This window comes from Prunus persica, chromosome G3 (assembly GCF_000346465.2).
Source record: "Prunus persica cultivar Lovell chromosome G3, Prunus_persica_NCBIv2, whole genome shotgun sequence".
In the NCBI taxonomy this organism is placed as follows: domain Eukaryota; kingdom Viridiplantae; phylum Streptophyta; class Magnoliopsida; order Rosales; family Rosaceae; genus Prunus; species Prunus persica.
This window is the reverse complement of record NC_034011.1, coordinates 27,273,461-27,291,219: the sequence shown is the minus strand read 5'-3', so window position 1 is coordinate 27,291,219 and position 17,759 is coordinate 27,273,461. Positions and strand designations below refer to the sequence as shown.

The 17,759-nt window shown below is 36.7% G+C and overlaps 1 protein-coding gene across 11 annotated transcripts in view; it reads left to right on the top strand.

Annotated features, from left to right (window-relative positions):
• LOC18783293 (chromosome transmission fidelity protein 18 homolog) overlaps positions 352 to 17,759 on the top strand; it is an 18,404-nt gene continuing 996 nt past the window's right edge. Inside the window, exons 1-23 of one of the 11 annotated variants that reach the window (XR_002270664.1) lie at positions 353 to 1,251; positions 1,444 to 1,505; positions 1,922 to 2,059; positions 2,190 to 2,462; positions 2,644 to 2,730; positions 7,277 to 7,402; positions 7,476 to 7,541; positions 9,141 to 9,251; positions 9,330 to 9,391; positions 10,028 to 10,072; positions 11,634 to 11,707; positions 11,942 to 12,009; positions 12,597 to 12,665; positions 12,755 to 12,855; positions 12,943 to 13,024; positions 13,113 to 13,191; positions 13,281 to 13,368; positions 13,450 to 13,603; positions 15,116 to 15,289; positions 15,375 to 15,434; positions 16,211 to 16,521; positions 17,074 to 17,127; positions 17,490 to 17,547. Coding sequence is in view for 10 of the 11 variants with exons in the window: in XM_020559313.1 (XP_020414902.1) it covers positions 537 to 1,251; positions 1,444 to 1,505; positions 1,922 to 2,059; positions 2,190 to 2,462; positions 2,644 to 2,730; positions 7,277 to 7,402; positions 7,476 to 7,541; positions 9,141 to 9,251; positions 9,330 to 9,391; positions 10,028 to 10,072; positions 11,634 to 11,707; positions 11,942 to 12,009; positions 12,597 to 12,665; positions 12,755 to 12,855; positions 12,943 to 13,024; positions 13,113 to 13,191; positions 13,281 to 13,368; positions 13,450 to 13,603; positions 15,116 to 15,289; positions 15,375 to 15,434; positions 16,211 to 16,521; positions 17,025 to 17,127; positions 17,490 to 17,522 (3,081 nt within the window). In the remaining variant the exon portion in view is untranslated. The other 10 variants (XM_020559313.1, XM_020559314.1, XM_020559317.1 and 7 more) reach the window with 10 other exon arrangements.

The following is a 17,759-nucleotide window of genomic DNA, read 5'->3' as shown; positions in this document are numbered from 1 at the left end:
CTTTGTGCTGCCTGCATGACAATGTAAGTGTATTGGGGAATGTAGTGTGTTGGGAGTGGGTGTAGAGAGTTGCTTTTATGAGGGTATAAATGAAAAGGAAAATGTTAGGCATACCACATTTATATATCACATTGTGCATCATTTCTTTAATACTAATAGAAATGAGAGGTGAGTTCCATTATATTGATGGCCTCCACCTGTATTGATTAGAGTAAGGTCCTCTCTAGCTTGGGCAACCATAGAGTAAAGGACGAAGTAATGAAAGAGGAAGTCATTGCTAGTAGTAACGACTTGTCACGATCACAATGTGGCAATGCCAATCGAGAACTCATCTTTCATTTTCGCGGGTAGGTTATGAACAAAAGCACTTTTCGACAAACTCGAATTCGCAATTCTAAACGGGCCTAATTCTTTCGAACAAAAAAAAAAAGGGGGCCTAATTCGCAACAATAAGCCACTTGGATATCTATATTTCAGAAGCACCCTTTTGAAATTGAGGTACTTGCGAACTTCATTCAAACGCGCCGGACATTAACATGGACATTCCCTTTCCGGAAGAGCTCGAATTGCTTGAAGCTAACTATCACCTCCCCGAAGACAGCCTACTGCTTGAAGCAGCGGAACCCTACCCAGAAGAATTCGAAAAAGAACAACCTACCCGTTCTAAATGGCCACCGTCCACAGACCACCCGTCATCTTCCGAAACCCAAAGCAACGCCCGCAACCGTTTGCGATCATCGGGTATGGACATGGACATCCCCTTTCCCGAAGAGCTCGAATTGCTTGAAGCCGACTATCACCTCCACGAAGACTTGCTAGACCTTGAACCAACGGAACCCTACCAAGAAGAATACGAAAAAGAACAATCACCATCCACAGACCACCCGTCGTCATCCGAAACCCAAATCAACGGTCATAAGCGTTTTCGATCATTGGGCGGTCCTTATGGGTCGATTTCCGAAAACGATGGACTTTCGGATGAGAAACGGAGCAAGATCGATGATTTGGACCGGTCCAAGAATAATGAGGACTGGCTTCAGTACTCGCCTCCACACCAGAGCGATCCTACGGTCGATGAACAAGTTGTTGATGCTGTGGAGGAGAAGGTTGTGTCAAGGTATGCGTCGGAGATCCATGGTGATTTCATTCCGGTGACGGCGCCGGGTGCCGGCGATAGGGTTTACGCGAAGATATGCAGGATAGAGAGGGTGGAGCGTCCCAAGATATTGCGTGCCAAAGGAAAATTTGGAGGTAGAACCAGTTTGTTTTCTTGAATACTTGGGATGCTATTCTCTAGCTGTATGTTTGCTCTCTGAGAAAGCATGGGGAAAGAAAATAAACTTTAGGGTTTAGGGCCTAAACCCTAAACTTTCCATTGCATCAAATGGTCTATTTAAGTTGTAGTACACATTAGCTTGACTTGGAAAGTGTTACTTTTTGTAGGTCTTATTTCAGAACCTATCAAGGATCTATTGCAAAGAGTGGAGCAAGAGGCGTTTATGAAGGTATGGTATGCATTATGTTGAACATGACTCAAAAGTGTCAAAGCTAAAGGTGACTTAGAGTTATCTAAGTCATGGCACTTCAATCCATGTCATATTAAAAATTCAGGTTAGGTAGTTTCAATATTGTAAAGGGCACATAAATCTTATCATCTAGACGTGTATAATAGTAAGTACGGAATTGACCATCTCCATTGTTGTCTTAAATTACCAAATTGAGACCAAATCAGGATTTCTTAAAATTTCTCTTATCTGCCCATGGGCCAATAGATACTCTCTCAAAACATTTGGCGAATCGATCTGACTTACAGTGAAAGCTGTATTGATATGCTACACATAATTAGAGTTGTTGAATTCCAACTAGTACTAGCAAGGATATTTGTAATTAAACCTAATACCTTATTCTTTTGATGTTGAAGGCCTTGCAAGCTCGTTCTAAAAGTCAGGGTGATGTTATTCATCCTGAAACTCCAGTAGTGCATGAACAACTTTGGGTGGATAAATATGCTCCAAATTCATTTACTGAGCTTCTCAGTGATGAACTGACAAATCGTGAGGTATCTATCTTTGTTTTAATGTTTTCTCATAACTTGAGTTGATGCTCCAAAAGACACATGTTTTTGTAGTTGTACTTCCCCAAAAGGACTTCTGTCAGCATCACTAACCTCTATATTTTTCCCATGACAGGTCCTCCTATGGTTAAAACAATGGGATCCTTGTGTTTTTGGATCTGAAATTAAGAGCACTTCCGATGATGTTTTGTCCGCATTGAGACGACATTCTTCTATCACTCAACATAAAAAACTTTCTGATTCAAAGGTTCCAAGGAATAACAGAGGATCCAGATGGGATAATGAAAAATCTAAGCATTTTAATGATATGAATAATGAAAATACTAATTCAAAAAGCATAAAAGAGTTGTGGAACAGGTCAAGGTCAAGTGGTCCCCCAGAAGAAAATGTAGAATATGAATTTTTTCAGCATAGTGATTTTTTTTCATTGTTATTTGCATTTTGTGCCTTACAACATTGAACTACCTTGCTATAGATAGTTGTGATATCATTTCATGCTTGTATATGGTATATTAGATGCAGTTAAGTTATATTGGACGCGTAACTTACATATTTCATGATCATTGCAGATCCTTTTACTTTGTGGCCCCCCAGGGCTTGGGAAGACTACACTTGCACATGTAGCTGCAAAGCATTGTGGGTACCGAGTGGTGGAGGTATGCCGTTTACTTCTTACCAGTGCACACCTAATCATGAGTAGTTGCGGCCACATCATTCTTTTTATAAAAAAATTCCATCAATCATTCAGTATCATTTGCTGTATGTATACTTAGGAGTTACTTATCGGGCTAAAATATCATTTGGGTCCTTCATTTTTTTTTTTGGGTCTTGTGCTGTCTGCTAATCCAATAACGCAATATGAGAAAGAGATGAGCTTGGGCACTTGATCAGACATAGTAGCGAAGGAATTATAACCAGTGTTAAGTACTCTAGTGCCCCTAAAACTATCCTCAAATCGCACATTCCCCCTTGGAAGTCACGATGACTCACGTTGCCCTCTTGACTGACATCATCAAATCTGTCCAATACTTTACTAAAAATGCTAATGTGGAACAAACGGGACCACTGTTTTGTTAAATTTATGCCATGTGTGCAAAAATACAATAAATATATTGAAATTATTCTTCACCCCCCTGCCATGACCCTTCTCTAACACACCCTTCCTCGGCCATTCATACCACCCTAACCTCCCCTGCCCAATCCCAAATCCCTTAATCTTCTTAATTCTATTATCCCTACCCCACAAAACAAACCAAAGCTTCAACATTATCTTTACCCTTATGATGCAGGGCAGTGGTTATAAGCTGCTGTCCAGCGACCCAAACATACCCAAAATACAGAGAATAAAATCATAAAGCAGTAGAATCGAAGTTGGAACGAAGATAATTGAGTTCAAGGGCAAAATCCAAACAGAAACTCTGTAGACTAACGTCTGAAATTATATTCATCAACAACACTAAATACAAGAGTCTCTTAATGGCCTATTTATACTAGAATATAGAAAACCTAATTGACATTGGAATTAAAAACCTAAACAGGAAATTAAACCAAATCCTAGTAAGAATAGGAAAACAAGTAATAAAATAACCTATTAATATAATATAACTAAAACTTAGCCTTATTGGCTGATGCCCACTTAGATTAGGAAAGTCTAATAGATGCTCCCACATCAACTCCACCGGGTTGGGAAGAATTCTTCCGCGAATTCCAATTGTTTGGTGAAAACCACCTAGACATAACCTCCTCTTAGATAAGTTGTCCATAGAACTTTGGCCTTTATATTGAACCTTCCCACTCCAAAGAAATAAATATTTAGAATATTTTATCCTTCTGGAACAGTCCCAGATATCTTCTGCAGCCAAGCTCTCAGCCCAAAAACTCTTCACGCCAAAAACCAGTAGTCTGACAAGGTCAATGACGTTCTTGGTAGTTTGCAAATTAAAAGAATCAACCCCAAGAAAATCAGCATACTCATAAGTATCACCTTCGAAGGAATTCATCTCATCTCCAACAATTCCCTCAAGAATTTCTTGAATCACCTTTCCTTCAAACGTTGGTTGATTGTGTTGCTTCAAAAGTTCAAATCCAACTTTTTCGTGATTCATTGCCTTCAAGATTACACTAGATTCATCTTGTTTACTCTCACCAAATACCTTGTCAGAAGCTTTCTCAATTCCCAAACAAACTTCACAATCTTCTTCCAAACAACAGTCAAACATGGGAAGGTTTTCTAAATTTAGGAGATTGTCATCTTCCAATTTATTCGAAGCTCCCTCAACATCCTTCTTAGCAACAAGTGGATACACAGACGCCACCTCCTTGCTCTCAATGTCAAACTTATGGGCTCTCAAATGACCATTAACCCATGCATCTTTAGGAGAGTGGCAGAATCCTTCTTCAAGCGGCTGCAAAGTCCACTTTCTCCCATCCTTATAGAATGAATAGGTGTTAGCTTTAGTAGAATGCATTATGTCTTTGTCAAACAATCATGGTCTTCCCAATAAGATATGACATGCGTCTGTGGGAACAACATCACACCAAGCTTCATCCTCAATGGTATTACCCATAGTGAATTTAACCAACCACCTTGAAGTGATTGGTACCTCGCTTCCCTTTCGAAACCATGCCACCTTGTAGGGATTAGGATGCTTCTCAATTGGTAACTTCAAATATTCTACCGCCTCCTTTGAGATAATGTTTTCATTATTTCCTCCATCAAAAATCACGTTGCACACCTTTCCCCCACAAAGGACTCATGTTTGGAATATTTTATGTTGATGCCAATCTTCTTCCTCAATTTAAGGAGTTGTCATCACTCGCCTTATCAACAAACATTCTCCTTCAATTGGTAAGAGATCAATAACTTCCTCGTTGCGATAAACATCATATGCTGGTTCTGGAAAGTTAATCTTATCACTTACCAAATTTATCCTTCTTTGTGGACAAGCGTAAGATTTATGCCCCGCCTCACCGCAATTGAAACATCAACCTTGTGAAGTACTTCCAGCCTTGGAATTCTTGACATTAGCGCTGTTTGGAGGATGAAATTGTGTTATTTCCTTCCCCTTTTCACTCTTATCAGCACCCGACTTCCTACCACCTATTCGGGTACTTGGATTGGCTTCTTCATGACTTTGGACACCATGAACAGCAACAGTATCGCTTTGCCAACCCGTATCTGGGCAGCTAGAAACTGCTCTTTCCACCATGACGCGATAGTCTTCGCTCTGCCATTCAAGCATATTGTCGAGCATCTTCAAGGTTGAACAAACAAACCACCCCCATCTCATCTCAAATTGTCTGATTCAAACCAGAAAGATAACAGGATGTCATCTGTTCATTAGCCTCATTCAAACCAACTCGAATTGAGAGATTATTAAACTCTTTATGTATATTCTTCAACAAACATGTCGCGGTGCTTTTAAGTTATGAAACGCTCATATAACTCCATGGTATAATCAGCCGGTAAAAACTGCTTTAGTAACTTGGATTTCATACGATCCCATGTGTTGATCTTCTGCTTCCCTTGCCGAGCACGCTGTTCTTCAACTCTCTTCCACCATTGAAGTGCGGTACTCTTCAATTTAAGCTTTACAAACAACACCTTGCGATCTTCTGCCATAAGCTTCCATTCAAAATAATTCTCTAGACTTGCTTCCCAATCCAAATAATCTTCGACATGCATCTTTCCATAGAAATCAACAACTTCAATTTTAATTCCTCCACCATTCAAATCTAACGCACAAACCAACCGCTCTTCCAATCCACCTCAATGACCATCACCACGGTTTCCAGCTTCATGAAAAGGGTTGTCGACGTTCGTCTCGTCTTCATATTCATCCTCACCACCACCTTCCGGTATGTGTAAGGGTCCGCGGTTGCGTTCCGGAATCTCCATATAGGCATCCGCACGTTCCAGTCTGAGGGCTTGCACCGCTCTCGACAAGTCTTCTATCATACGCCGTATCTTAGCCATCTCTGCGTGTTGGGCTTGGTTCCCTCGTCCACGACCTCTAGCACGTCCAACCATGGTGTGGAGCAAGGATTAAACTAGGCTATGATACCAATTTGATGCAGGTCAGCAGTTATAAGCTGCTGTCCAGCGACCCAAACATACCCAAAATACAGAGAATAGAAGGATAAAGCAGTAGAATCAAAGTTGGAACAAAGATAATTGAGTTCTAGGGCAAAATCCCAACAAAAACTCTAGACTAACGTCTGAAATTATATTCATCAACAAAACTAAATCCAAGAGTCTCTTAATAGCCTATTTATGCTAGAACATAGAAAACCTAATTGACATAGGAATTAAAAACCTGAACAGGAATTTAAACCAAATCCTAGTAAAATAGGAAAACAAGTAATAAAATAACCCATTAATTTAATATAACTAAAACTTAGCCTTATTGGCTGATGCCCACTTAGATTAGGAAAGTCTAATAGATGCTCCCGCATCACCTTAGCAATGATGATTGCTTTGTAAGTCTCTTATTTAGGTGTGGATTTTGAAGTCGGGGTTGAATATCTTGGATCTTCATGGGTAACGCAAGGTTGGGGATAGAGAAGAGCTCATGAAATTTTATTTTAAATAATTTTTTAAAAAATGTTTTTAACATATGGCATCCACCTGACATTTATTTCAGTAAAATATGGGTCTGGGTCTCGTTCAGACCATGTTTGCGGTTTTGATGGCCTTTTCGATGGACTTTACAGTGGGGGACAAAGTGAGACACAATAAGTCGTTTAAGGGGGCAATGTGGCTCATCGTGATTTTTGAGGGTAATGTGAGATTTGAGCATAGTTTAAAGGGGTACTAGAGTAATTAAGCCATATAACTATTTGTGGCTGTGAAGGATATGGAACGTTATGCCTTTATTAGTAAGGTTGCTTGTTTGTCACACAAGCTAAGAGAGTGGGGACTCCCACCTTTTCTTCTAGCTAACATTGGTTGAGCGTTCTTGTGAAGTCGATCAATCTATCAAAGGCCGGTCAATCTAATACCGGATTCAATCAATTCAGAACGGATTAGGGATATCAACCACTAGCTTATGTTTTTAATTGTTTCATTTAAGTCCCTTTATTTACTCAATATACAAAAGCCTTAAATGATTTTCATGGTTCAAGGCTTTTGTATAACGGAATATTGCGTTCACTTCTGTGGCACACTAGTTATGTACTTAAGATGATGTTCATGCTTTGTAGGTTAATGCTAGTGATGATCGATCATCATCCACAATTGGGGCTAAAATTCTTGATGTCGTTCAGATGGAGTCGGTCATAGTTGATCATAAGGAGTCCGTGAGAATTGACTCGAGGCCGAAGTGTTTGGTTGGTTCTACTTTTCAAGCTTAACCTTTTTATTGTGGGTGCACATGACTTAAATCAATTGCATTTCCTCTAGGTGATTGACGAAATAGATGGAGCTCTCAGTGATGGAAAAGGTGTCGTGGAGTTTATTCTAAAACTGGTAATGGTTACAGGTTTAAATTTTTAAATTTCTGTGTTTGAGGTATCCGGGGAATTCATTAATTTGTTTTGGTGGCTTAGTGGGTACACTTATCCATGCTTCTATTGTTCTATATTCTTTTTTTTTTTTTTTTTTTTATCATCTTCAAAGTTGAGAAATTAAAGAACTAAATTTCTATGGCTTAATGACCATTACTAAATAATAAGCATGAAAAGAAAATGTAATTACCCCTACAGATCTGGAAAAAATGTCAAATCCTTTAATGAAATGCTTTATGAATTGCCTTAGTAAGGTTTTTTCCGCTCTATTTCATTTCTATGATCCATGGTGCCAGGATTAGGGTAGTAGCATGGTAATCCATTTTTTGTTTCAGGTTCTTTACCACAATTAATTATTTGTCGGCGTATGCCATAACATTAGGATCCTTCCAGAATTGTTTGAATTGGAAACTCAATCTTTAGGATAGAAAACCCTAGCATGGTTATGACTTTATGTGCACATTTTATTACCTTATGTATATTTAAGCAAGACCATTGAATTTCACTAATTTCATGGTTACAAGAAGTAGAATTGAGCATTGATAAATTAGGCTAGGCAATATTGGTTTTTTTACTTGTTTTGTAGGTTGTGGCCTTGTAAGTGCTAACAAGTTTATTATTCTTTGTAGATGTAATGTCTTGTCTCTTTTGTGGTGTGTTTGGTTGGAAGAGAACCAAGTGAAATTCTGAATCTAAGAAGGAGGTGGGAGTTAATTTGGGATAGGATTAGACTTTTAGCTTCCTTTGGCCCTTCCGTGCCAAACAATTTAAAGGCATCCCCTTGGAGCAATTCTCTTCATTGGGGTAGACTGCTGTATGGATTGTATCTTGAATGTAGATTAGGTGATTCTGGTTTCTGCATGGTCAAGAGATGTGTGTTCTTGTTCTTAAGTTTCCGTGACCTGTTTTGTAGGCAGAGGGTAGTATCTTCTGTCATTTGTAGTCCACTTTGCTTGTATGTTTTAGTAATACAATTACTATGTTTCTACCAAAAAAAAAAGAAGAAAGATTACCTGTATTTGTACGTTTACAATTACTCTCTTGCTTCCTCCCTCCTCACTAGACCATCTAGGGTGGTCGGAGACATTGAGAGAGAGACATTTTTAAATAATTTGTAGGGGACTAGCCTCTCAGAAAGCCCTAACGCTCGTACAAATAGGCTTTTCGTACCGCACATAGCTGGATTCAATTGCTATAGTTGGAGTGGGATAGTATGAGATAAGCCTGTAGACTGTAATCAGTGGGTGAAATAAGCAATTTCTTTGACTATTTTATTTTGACTATTTTACCATTATGTAGTAAATGGTATTCTGTCTAGAGAATTAATTAATTAAGGCCATTTAAGGGATTTATGAAAATTTAACCATGAAGGCCTTTTGCTATATATTAATATTTTGTAAATTTCTTAACATAAAAAAATTTCTGGGTAGTGTCTGTAGTAAGTGTGTACAATGAGCTACTAAATAAATAATTAGTTGCTGAACTGAAATTGGTATATTAAGAATCAATTTCAGCTCACTAGTTTGTATCATATAATTGATTTTCTTATATTTACATGCAGGTTTCTGCTGATAGGAAGTTTGATATGGAGAAGGATAATGTCAATAAAGAACTAAAATTGGGAAGGTTTTCTTCAAAAAGGGGGCGGAAAACTGCATCTTTGTCGAGGCCTGTGAGTTTCAATGGACTAATGGTTTATTTTTTTCTTTTGCGTTTTGATACTATAATAAATTCTTTTGTTCTCATGTAGGTTATTTGCATATGTAATGACCTTTATGCACCTGCTTTGAGACCATTGCGCCGAGTAGCAAAGTAAGTCATTCTTTGCATGAGTTAAAAAATTATAGAAACCCAATTACAGAATTTGTCAGTAGATGTATTGTCAAAGCATATGCTTACTTTTGCTTCCAAGCTTTACGAAAATAACTAGATTTGTGACTACTATACAACTATGATTGGTTGGGATCGGGATCAACTAGAGTTAGAAACTAATTGCAGGAATAAAAAATAGCCAGATTTAAAGACCAAATTAAATGACTTCCTCTTCCATCTCTTTCTTTTGTAAGCCCTAATGGGTTTGACAAAGATGTCCTCATCATATTACAGTGTTTTTACCAGTTCCAAATGTAAGAGATTGGAAATTCATTTAAACATAGTTTTGCATTGGTTAGTACACAAAATGAAGCAGCATATCTTATTAATATCACATCTTTGTCACCCCATTTACAGTAAATTCTCTTTTTTCTTTCTAGCCATTTCAATGATAATGGTAACACATGTCCTCTTTCTTTTCCTTAAATGAAAGTTTGTTTATTATCAAAAACTGACAATGGTAGCAACTACAGATAGTTTTAAATGATGGAACCTGAATCCATACCATAATATTTAACAGTTATGTGGATTTCTTGAAGGTTTATTGGCTTGACGACACTACTTATTGTTTTATAGGGTTCATGTTTTTGTTCAACCAACAGTGAGTCGAGTGGTAAGCAGGTAACTTTTGCAAAAGATAAATTTTCCCCAAAAAATTGTTTACCGGATCCATTTCATATTTACATAATTTTATGTGATTTGGCATCTCGTTATATTCATGTTTATTGTCTGTTGTGAAGAGCGATATATGGCTGAAACTTCTATCAATAATTAGTTCAAGGTGAAGAACCAATATCATCATATCATGCAATTCTAAAGTTTGTTTTGAAACCCCAGCCAATGAAGTTCTGTATATCTTCCTTTTCATCAATAACCTCATTTGATAGAGTATATCGTTTGATAGCGGGGTACAAAATTGTAACAATATGACTTATCTGCATATGAATCTTACTCATCTAAGTCATCTTACAACAACCAGAAACCCCACTTCCCACCAAATGCTTTGCAAATGGATAAAGTTTTAGATCCATGGAAAGTGAATAAAATACTTTTCAAAATATCTAACATGTATGGAGCATGTGGTAAGCCTGTGACTTTTTCTAATGACAACATAGTAGACTGTCAAAAGTTAGAACATGAACGTGGTGAGTGAAAGACTTTGTGCCTGTGTTTGTAATTTATAATAGTTGATAATGGCATGGTCATACCCAATGTAAAAAGAATAGCAAGATATAGATATCACAACTTATAAGCTCACTCAAAATGTCACCAAAATTTGAGTTCTCAACCATACTTATAGTTTCCATAAATAATTTTCAGAACCATACTTTGAAACAGGTATGTCACAAATCTTGGTTTTGTAAATTAACAAAGATTTCATAATTACAGCTGGGATAAATAAAATTTGAGATGATTTTCAAAACTTTTTTCTTTTTTAATTGCAGCTAGCATGAATTGATTATTCAACATTAATCAGTATGCAAATCAATTTTTTAATTTTTAAAATGAATTTGGGCTTTTTCCCTGGATTCTCTCCTTTATATCATGTTATGAAGATACACAGCTTCAGGGTCCCTTACTATTTTTTTAGCTTTTAATTGTATTTGAATATGCAAAACATGTGTGTCTGATGCATGTTTGCTCATGTCTGGGTTGTGTCCTCTTTGTACTTCCGACCACTCCATTCACTCCTTTAGGAAGGTGGTCATCTTGTGAGATGAGTGAGGACCTCTATGAATGAGTAACTTGTGCATGTCTGAATTTATTTCAATATTGATATAATTCGTGATATATCTCTTTCTTGGAAATGAATCTTGATGTTTTTTTTATTCAGGTAAAATTAAGTATCTTAAATTAAAATAACTAGGGTTTTGATTGCTCTCTGTCTTTATCATGAAATAGTAATTATGTAATGTAACGGAAAAAAATAATAAATGTATGTACTAGCATACCATACATATATACCAAGCTACCGATGCCGATATTCATATCCCCGATTGGTACTATAGATATCATGTTAGTTGAAGTGCATGGTCTCTTTCAAAACAATGCCTGTTATTTGCACTTGTTTTTCGAACTGAATCTGTGGTATCACTTGATTTGATCCCATTTACTGTGTTTAAGAGTTTCATACGTTCCAATGTCACATTATTCCTCAAATTTCGTCAATGTTCTATTACAGGCTGAAATATATATGTACCAAGGAGGAAATGAAAACAAGTTCTATTGCACTTACTGCACTTGCAGGGTATACAGGTGGGTCATACATCCTTTTTTTAAGAATTCATCAATTGGGTCATTCATATTGTTAAGACCAGTTCTTTAACAGATACTCTAGATGTGTTGTTTACAAGTTTGATCCCCATTTTAAGTTCAAATTGAATTATTGTTATGAGTGAAATTTAGTTTATAATAGTTTATACTATTTTCAGAATTCCTGTCATTCTATTCAATCTATCTTTTCCACTCACTCCAGCCTTTATGTTACAGAATGTGATATACGTTCATGCTTGAACACTCTTCAGTTTCTCAACAAGAAGAAGGAAACACTCAATGCGGTAATCTTTTGTTGGCTTTCTCTAGGATGGTTTTGTTGGCTTGTGTTGCAAGTTGAGAACAGAAGGCATGACATGACTGGAAAATATGGCTAATCTTTTGTTGTTTTCAATATTTGTGACTCATTGCGTAAGGTCGACTTTATAGTTGAATAGAGGCTGACCATGTTTTCACCTGAAAAGGAATTTTCATTACTGCAGTCATTTAAGCATTCAAACAGTGGGGTTTGTGTTTCCATTTAGGTCACCTACTTTAAGTACAAAGTTTCTGTTTGAAATTTGTGAGTATTAAACATTGTGAAAATATGTATTAAGGTTTTGAGCACTTTATCATCTTTTCTGGAGAAATAAAGTAAACATGACTCTCTGCATGATACTAGTTAATGTCATAATCACGGATGTTTCCTAGGATTACTTCTAAACTGCCCTAATTACCCTCTCATTATAGTTTAGGTGTTTTCCTGGTGAATGGTGGTAGTTAATTTCAGTGGAATTTTTAATGTTAGTTTCTGTTTGAAGAAAAAAGCATTATTTTCTTTAAAATGGAGTGGTTTTATACTAAGTTATTTTTCTAATGTTTTACTTTTTAGTGGGGGATTGATTCTCAAGTGGTTGGTCGAAAGGACTTGTCAAGAAGTGTGTTTGATGTCTGGAAAGAGGTAAGGTACAGTGGTAAAATTGGGTGATGTGTTTCTTAATTGCTGTATCCAATATTCAGTCTTATGTTTGAAGATGCTACTCTCTTTAGATATTCCAAAAGAGAAAAACGAAGATGGACAGAAGAACCAATAGGAGCTGTGGAATTATGTCAAATGAATTTGACTCCTTGCATGCTCTCATTTCTAACTGGTAGGTAGTAAATTGCAGCAAACATCATATGTTCAACGGGTGTTTGAAATATTTAATGTCTACCTGGCTTGCTCAATAACTTTGCAGCGGTGACTATGATTTGATTGCGGATGGTCTTCATGAAAACTTTTTGCATCTTCCTTATCATGATCCAGTGATGCAAAAGACTGTAAGCCACCTGGTTTGACTATATTGATTACCTGGGATGTGCTAAAACAAGACAGTTGACGTTATACAATGCTCTCTATTCTCTGAAGGTCAAATGCTTAAATAGTCTTGGTGCCTCTGACCTTATGCACAAATATATTATGCGTACACAACACGTGCCCCTTTATGGTAAAGATATTTAACTATCTACCATTCAATGTTGTAAATCATTCCAAATATATTCTTAATTGATTCTTTCCTCTTTTTCTGTTTTGCAGCTTATCTGCCAGCTGTTGCGATCACCGTACATCATTTGGTAGCCCAAGTGCAGAGACCAAATATTGAGTGGCCAAAATCTTATCATAGGTATCGGTAAACCTGTTGGATTTTGAAGTAAATCATACAAATTCTTGTTTTTTACTAATCAAATCTCATTCATAAATTCAGATACCGAACAATGTTGATGGAAAAGGTTGAAAGTTTAAGGTCTTGGTACAGCACAGTTCCACCATTTATTTCAAGACATTTGTCAATTAAGTCCTTTGTAGAAGACTCAATTTCATTCCTGTTACACATACTCTCTCCCCCAACTCTAAGGCCGGTAATATTTTTACTTTTCAGTTGCCTCCTTTTTGTTTTTTCAGGTTTGCAGTTCAATATTTCTTTTTTGTGCCTGTGCATGTGTGTGATCTTTATTTTCACTTTCATTTGTTAGATACTAGCAGTTGCATATGCTACTACTTGTCATTATCTGCTAGTTCAAGTGGTTTTTGGTTTCTGTTTTGCTTATCTTTTTTAGATAGTTTGATCGAGTGTTTGTCATTTATTTCATAATAAAAGAATTTGTGATATCATTTTATTCCAATAGGATAGAACTGAGGATTTTGAATCACTTATTTTCCTCACGGTTTTTATTTTTATTTTTATGACAATAGAAGGATTTGTTGAATTTATTTTTCCTCTGTGGAAATATGCCTTCTAGCTCTTGAGGAATAATATTAGGAGCAGATAATTACTTTAGTTTACATTTTCGTGGATTGATTCTATTTCTTTTCTAGTATATTTATCCATGCAGGTGCTTGAAAGCAACGTTATGCTCCTTGGTCAGATGACCAAGATATTGGCAAATACCACATGTGATCAAGAAAGAGTATCTACAGTCACATGAAATCCATGAAAGGAATTGCTCCGCTCTAACTAAATTAAAATAGGCTAGAATGCTTCTATCAGTAGAGCTTTCACATCTGAGCATAGAATCATAATTTTGCCTTTCCATTTCGTTCTTACAATATCATTATCCATCTTCACGCTTAATTCTAGGTTTTATGCACTTTATTTCTGGCTTAAACAAATCTTTGTTGCATTTTATTGAACTTGTCAGCAATAGTTTCCCTTTTTTTATCTATGATCTTCTTGTTGAAAGACATGCTGCTTGAGCTTGACATGTCCTTTGTACTTGAGTTCACTTTTTGCATTAGTGGTTGTTCACTATTTTGTATGCAACTCGGATGATGATTAGACATATAGGCCATGCTTATTGCAAGTTTTTTTTTTTTTTTTTTTAAATTTTTTTCTTCAATAAATTGTTAAAGTTTCTATGCACATAACATTTTTCTACGTATAACAGTACAAGAAAAAGCAAAAGATGAGGGCTGAACTGCATCACTGTGAAAGGAAATTCATCTGAACTCTCTGAACTCACATAGACTAGGTTGTCCTTTGGTTTTAATTCTTTCGCTCTCTCTCTCTCTCTCTCTCTCTCTCTCTCTCTCTCTCTCTCTCTCTCTCTCATCAATTCCTTTCTGTTAATAAAATATTTTGATGAAATTTCTTGATCATGATCGCCCAAGTTAATTGTCGTTGTCTTAAAGTGTGATGCGGTTTGTGGGGTAATGTCATAATTTCTCCTTCTCAAGGATTATGCCATGACAGCTCTGAGAAACATCGTACAGATCTCTTATGAAATGCATATGAGATCAGTCCCATTATTCTTGTCACATATCTATTTGTTGCTCGTTTCTCTATCTGTATACAGTTTATACACTTATGAAGTGATGACAAATTGTGCTTTTGGTCATTATTGTTTATGACATAGTTCTGGTATCTTTCTCAGGTGGCATCGCACTTACTATCAGAAAAGGAGAAGAATGATTTGGCTCAGTTAGTTAGCACGATGGTCTCCTATTCTATAACACATAGAAGCATGAAGTCCAATCTTGGACATGAAGCAGCTGATGCCTCAGCGCTCTCTTTCGATCCCCCCATTGGTGACTTTATTAATTTCAAGGTTTGAGTTGTTGGTTATAGTTGTGGGATGCGGTATGCTTCATATTATGATTCTTATCGAATGTATTTTTCTTATGTTCAAACAGGGCTATATATCTGGCCATCATGTACTCGCATTAACCATGAAAGAGGTGTTGGCACATGAGGTGAGTGATGCAATTTGTGGAAGTTTTGTTTAAGTTTGGCTGATGACATGTTCTCACCAAAGGTGTGAGCAGACTTTTAAAGGCATGGGAATTGTTGCAATCTCCTATTTGTGTAGCATCTCTTATCATGTGAATTCATTGTCGAGGTGGTGGGGCCGTTTATCTAACCCTAAACCTATTTTTTCCAAAACCAACTCTCTCTCTCTCTCTGTCCTCTCTTCCTTCACTCGTAGAAAGTCACTTCAACTGGAGCTTATGGATTTTTTAATCTAAGTAAACTCTTTCAAGAATGTGATCATGTAAGTCTAGTGAAGCTCATCTAAACGTATGTATGTTGTATGTGTTTTTATACCTTGATCTTTATTTCTCCAAAACCTATTCATGTTTCTATGCTGGAAGAAAAGTATATTGTAAGATTCTAAATCGTTTAGAATATTTCATCTTTATTGTTTTAGGGGTGCAATCTAGTTTCATAAATTATTAGGTTGTTATTAGTTTCCTTTTATGATTAAGATTGTACTGAAATTAATCACTGCTAAAATTATGGTTAATGCATCTCATATTTGCCCTATTTCTCAACAGATTTAAAGGGAGTTTGTCATTTGTGCATTGCTAAAATTATGGTTATCATTTATTTGTTTCTTTTTCTTTGATTCTAAAAGAAAAGTATTTTGTCTTTCTTCTGTATGCAAATTTCTGTTGAAAATTACCGCACTTTTTAGTCATTTGCAGACAATTTTCTTTACCTTCTTTAATTTCTAGTCAATTTGTGTTAGGTTGAAAAGCAAAGGATCTTGCAAGTAAGCACTGGAAGATCTGCTTATTCGACAGTTGGATGCAACAAGGAAAACCAAGATCTTTTAGGGACAGAAATTAGTAGTTTACAATCTGCTAGAGCTGATCATGCAGGTGCAGGTGCTTTAAATGCTGGAAACTCAGAAAACATGTCAAATGGAAGGCAGCCAAATCCCAGTACTTCTAGTGTTTCATTGAACTTGGGTTCTGCTAGAATTACCAAAGCCAGTACGAAATTAAATTCTCCTGGATGTATGAGGTCTCCTAATGGTTCCTCCAGTTTCTTTGACAGGTAATACCTGTTTTTCAATCTCTCTCTCTCTCTCTCTCTCTCTCTCTCTCTCTCTCTCTCACATAAAAGCTCACCACTAGTCAGCATTCTTTTTCTTTTTTCAGTATCACTTGTTATTGTTACCTATCTTCAGTAATCATTAAAGTTAGGTTTTGAAGTGAGACCTAATTCGTACTGTGGAACAAGTGCCTTATTTTTCGTCCTCGTGCTCGTGCTTGATGGTAGGCTAAATGGTTTTATATAAACAAGTGCCTTATTCATACGGTGGGCTAAATGGCAGTGCTGCTGTCAGTGATGATACATTATGTCAATAATAGTTTTACCCCTTTTGGAAAGTTCTTGAATATTGCCGATAAAAATTTGTAATTCATGGAAGAGATTCTTTTTTTGGATTTTAGTGGTGAAAAGTGAAACCTGATGCATGGCCTCTTAATGCATGGTTGTCATATATCCTAGCAGTCATTTCTTTTTGTTCTGATACCTCTTGTACAATCGAAAATCAGGTTTAGAAAGCTGAGTACAGGTTCTCAGAATACTGATGATTCTGTGCAGAAGGAAGCAACGTCACAGAGAGATTTGCGTCCACTAGTTTTTAAATTTAATGAGGTGCAAAATCATTTACAGTTCTTTTTCTTCATTATTTTGATGCCAAACTGCAGATTGTTAAGTTCGTAGATCCATATACCTAAAATACAGATTGAGTGGTTGCTTGCTTTCACATGTATGATGCACTAAACTGACCCCAGCTCAATTTAATCTAGAGGAAGATTATTTGCAGTCGCAAGATCCCCATTGTTACAGTAACATTGGGGTTGTAAGTACCACATGCAATTGTATCTAATGTTACATAGTGTGAGCATTTAACTGCTGTTCGATTCTTCTTTTCCTCTGTTGTGTTTTAGGTTCTTTTTTCTGTTTTTTGTTTTAATTCCCATGACTACCTTAACTTCTTTTGTTGATTTGGATAGACTAGCATCTACGATTGGCACCCCATACTCTGATTCTGGAAATAAATGGCAAGGCATGGTATATCACACTGTCCAAATAGTCTACTTAAGCAATATCATGTAGTTTTTAAGGGTGCATGCTACATGCATCATAATTATGGCATTCTATTAGTTTTCCCCTCCAGCTCCCTTTTTGGTTCATTGGGGGCCTATGGGCTACATAATGGAGAGGTAGTCCTCTTCCCAATCCATGAACACTCCTTCCCCCAACACACACCACCCCCCCCCCCC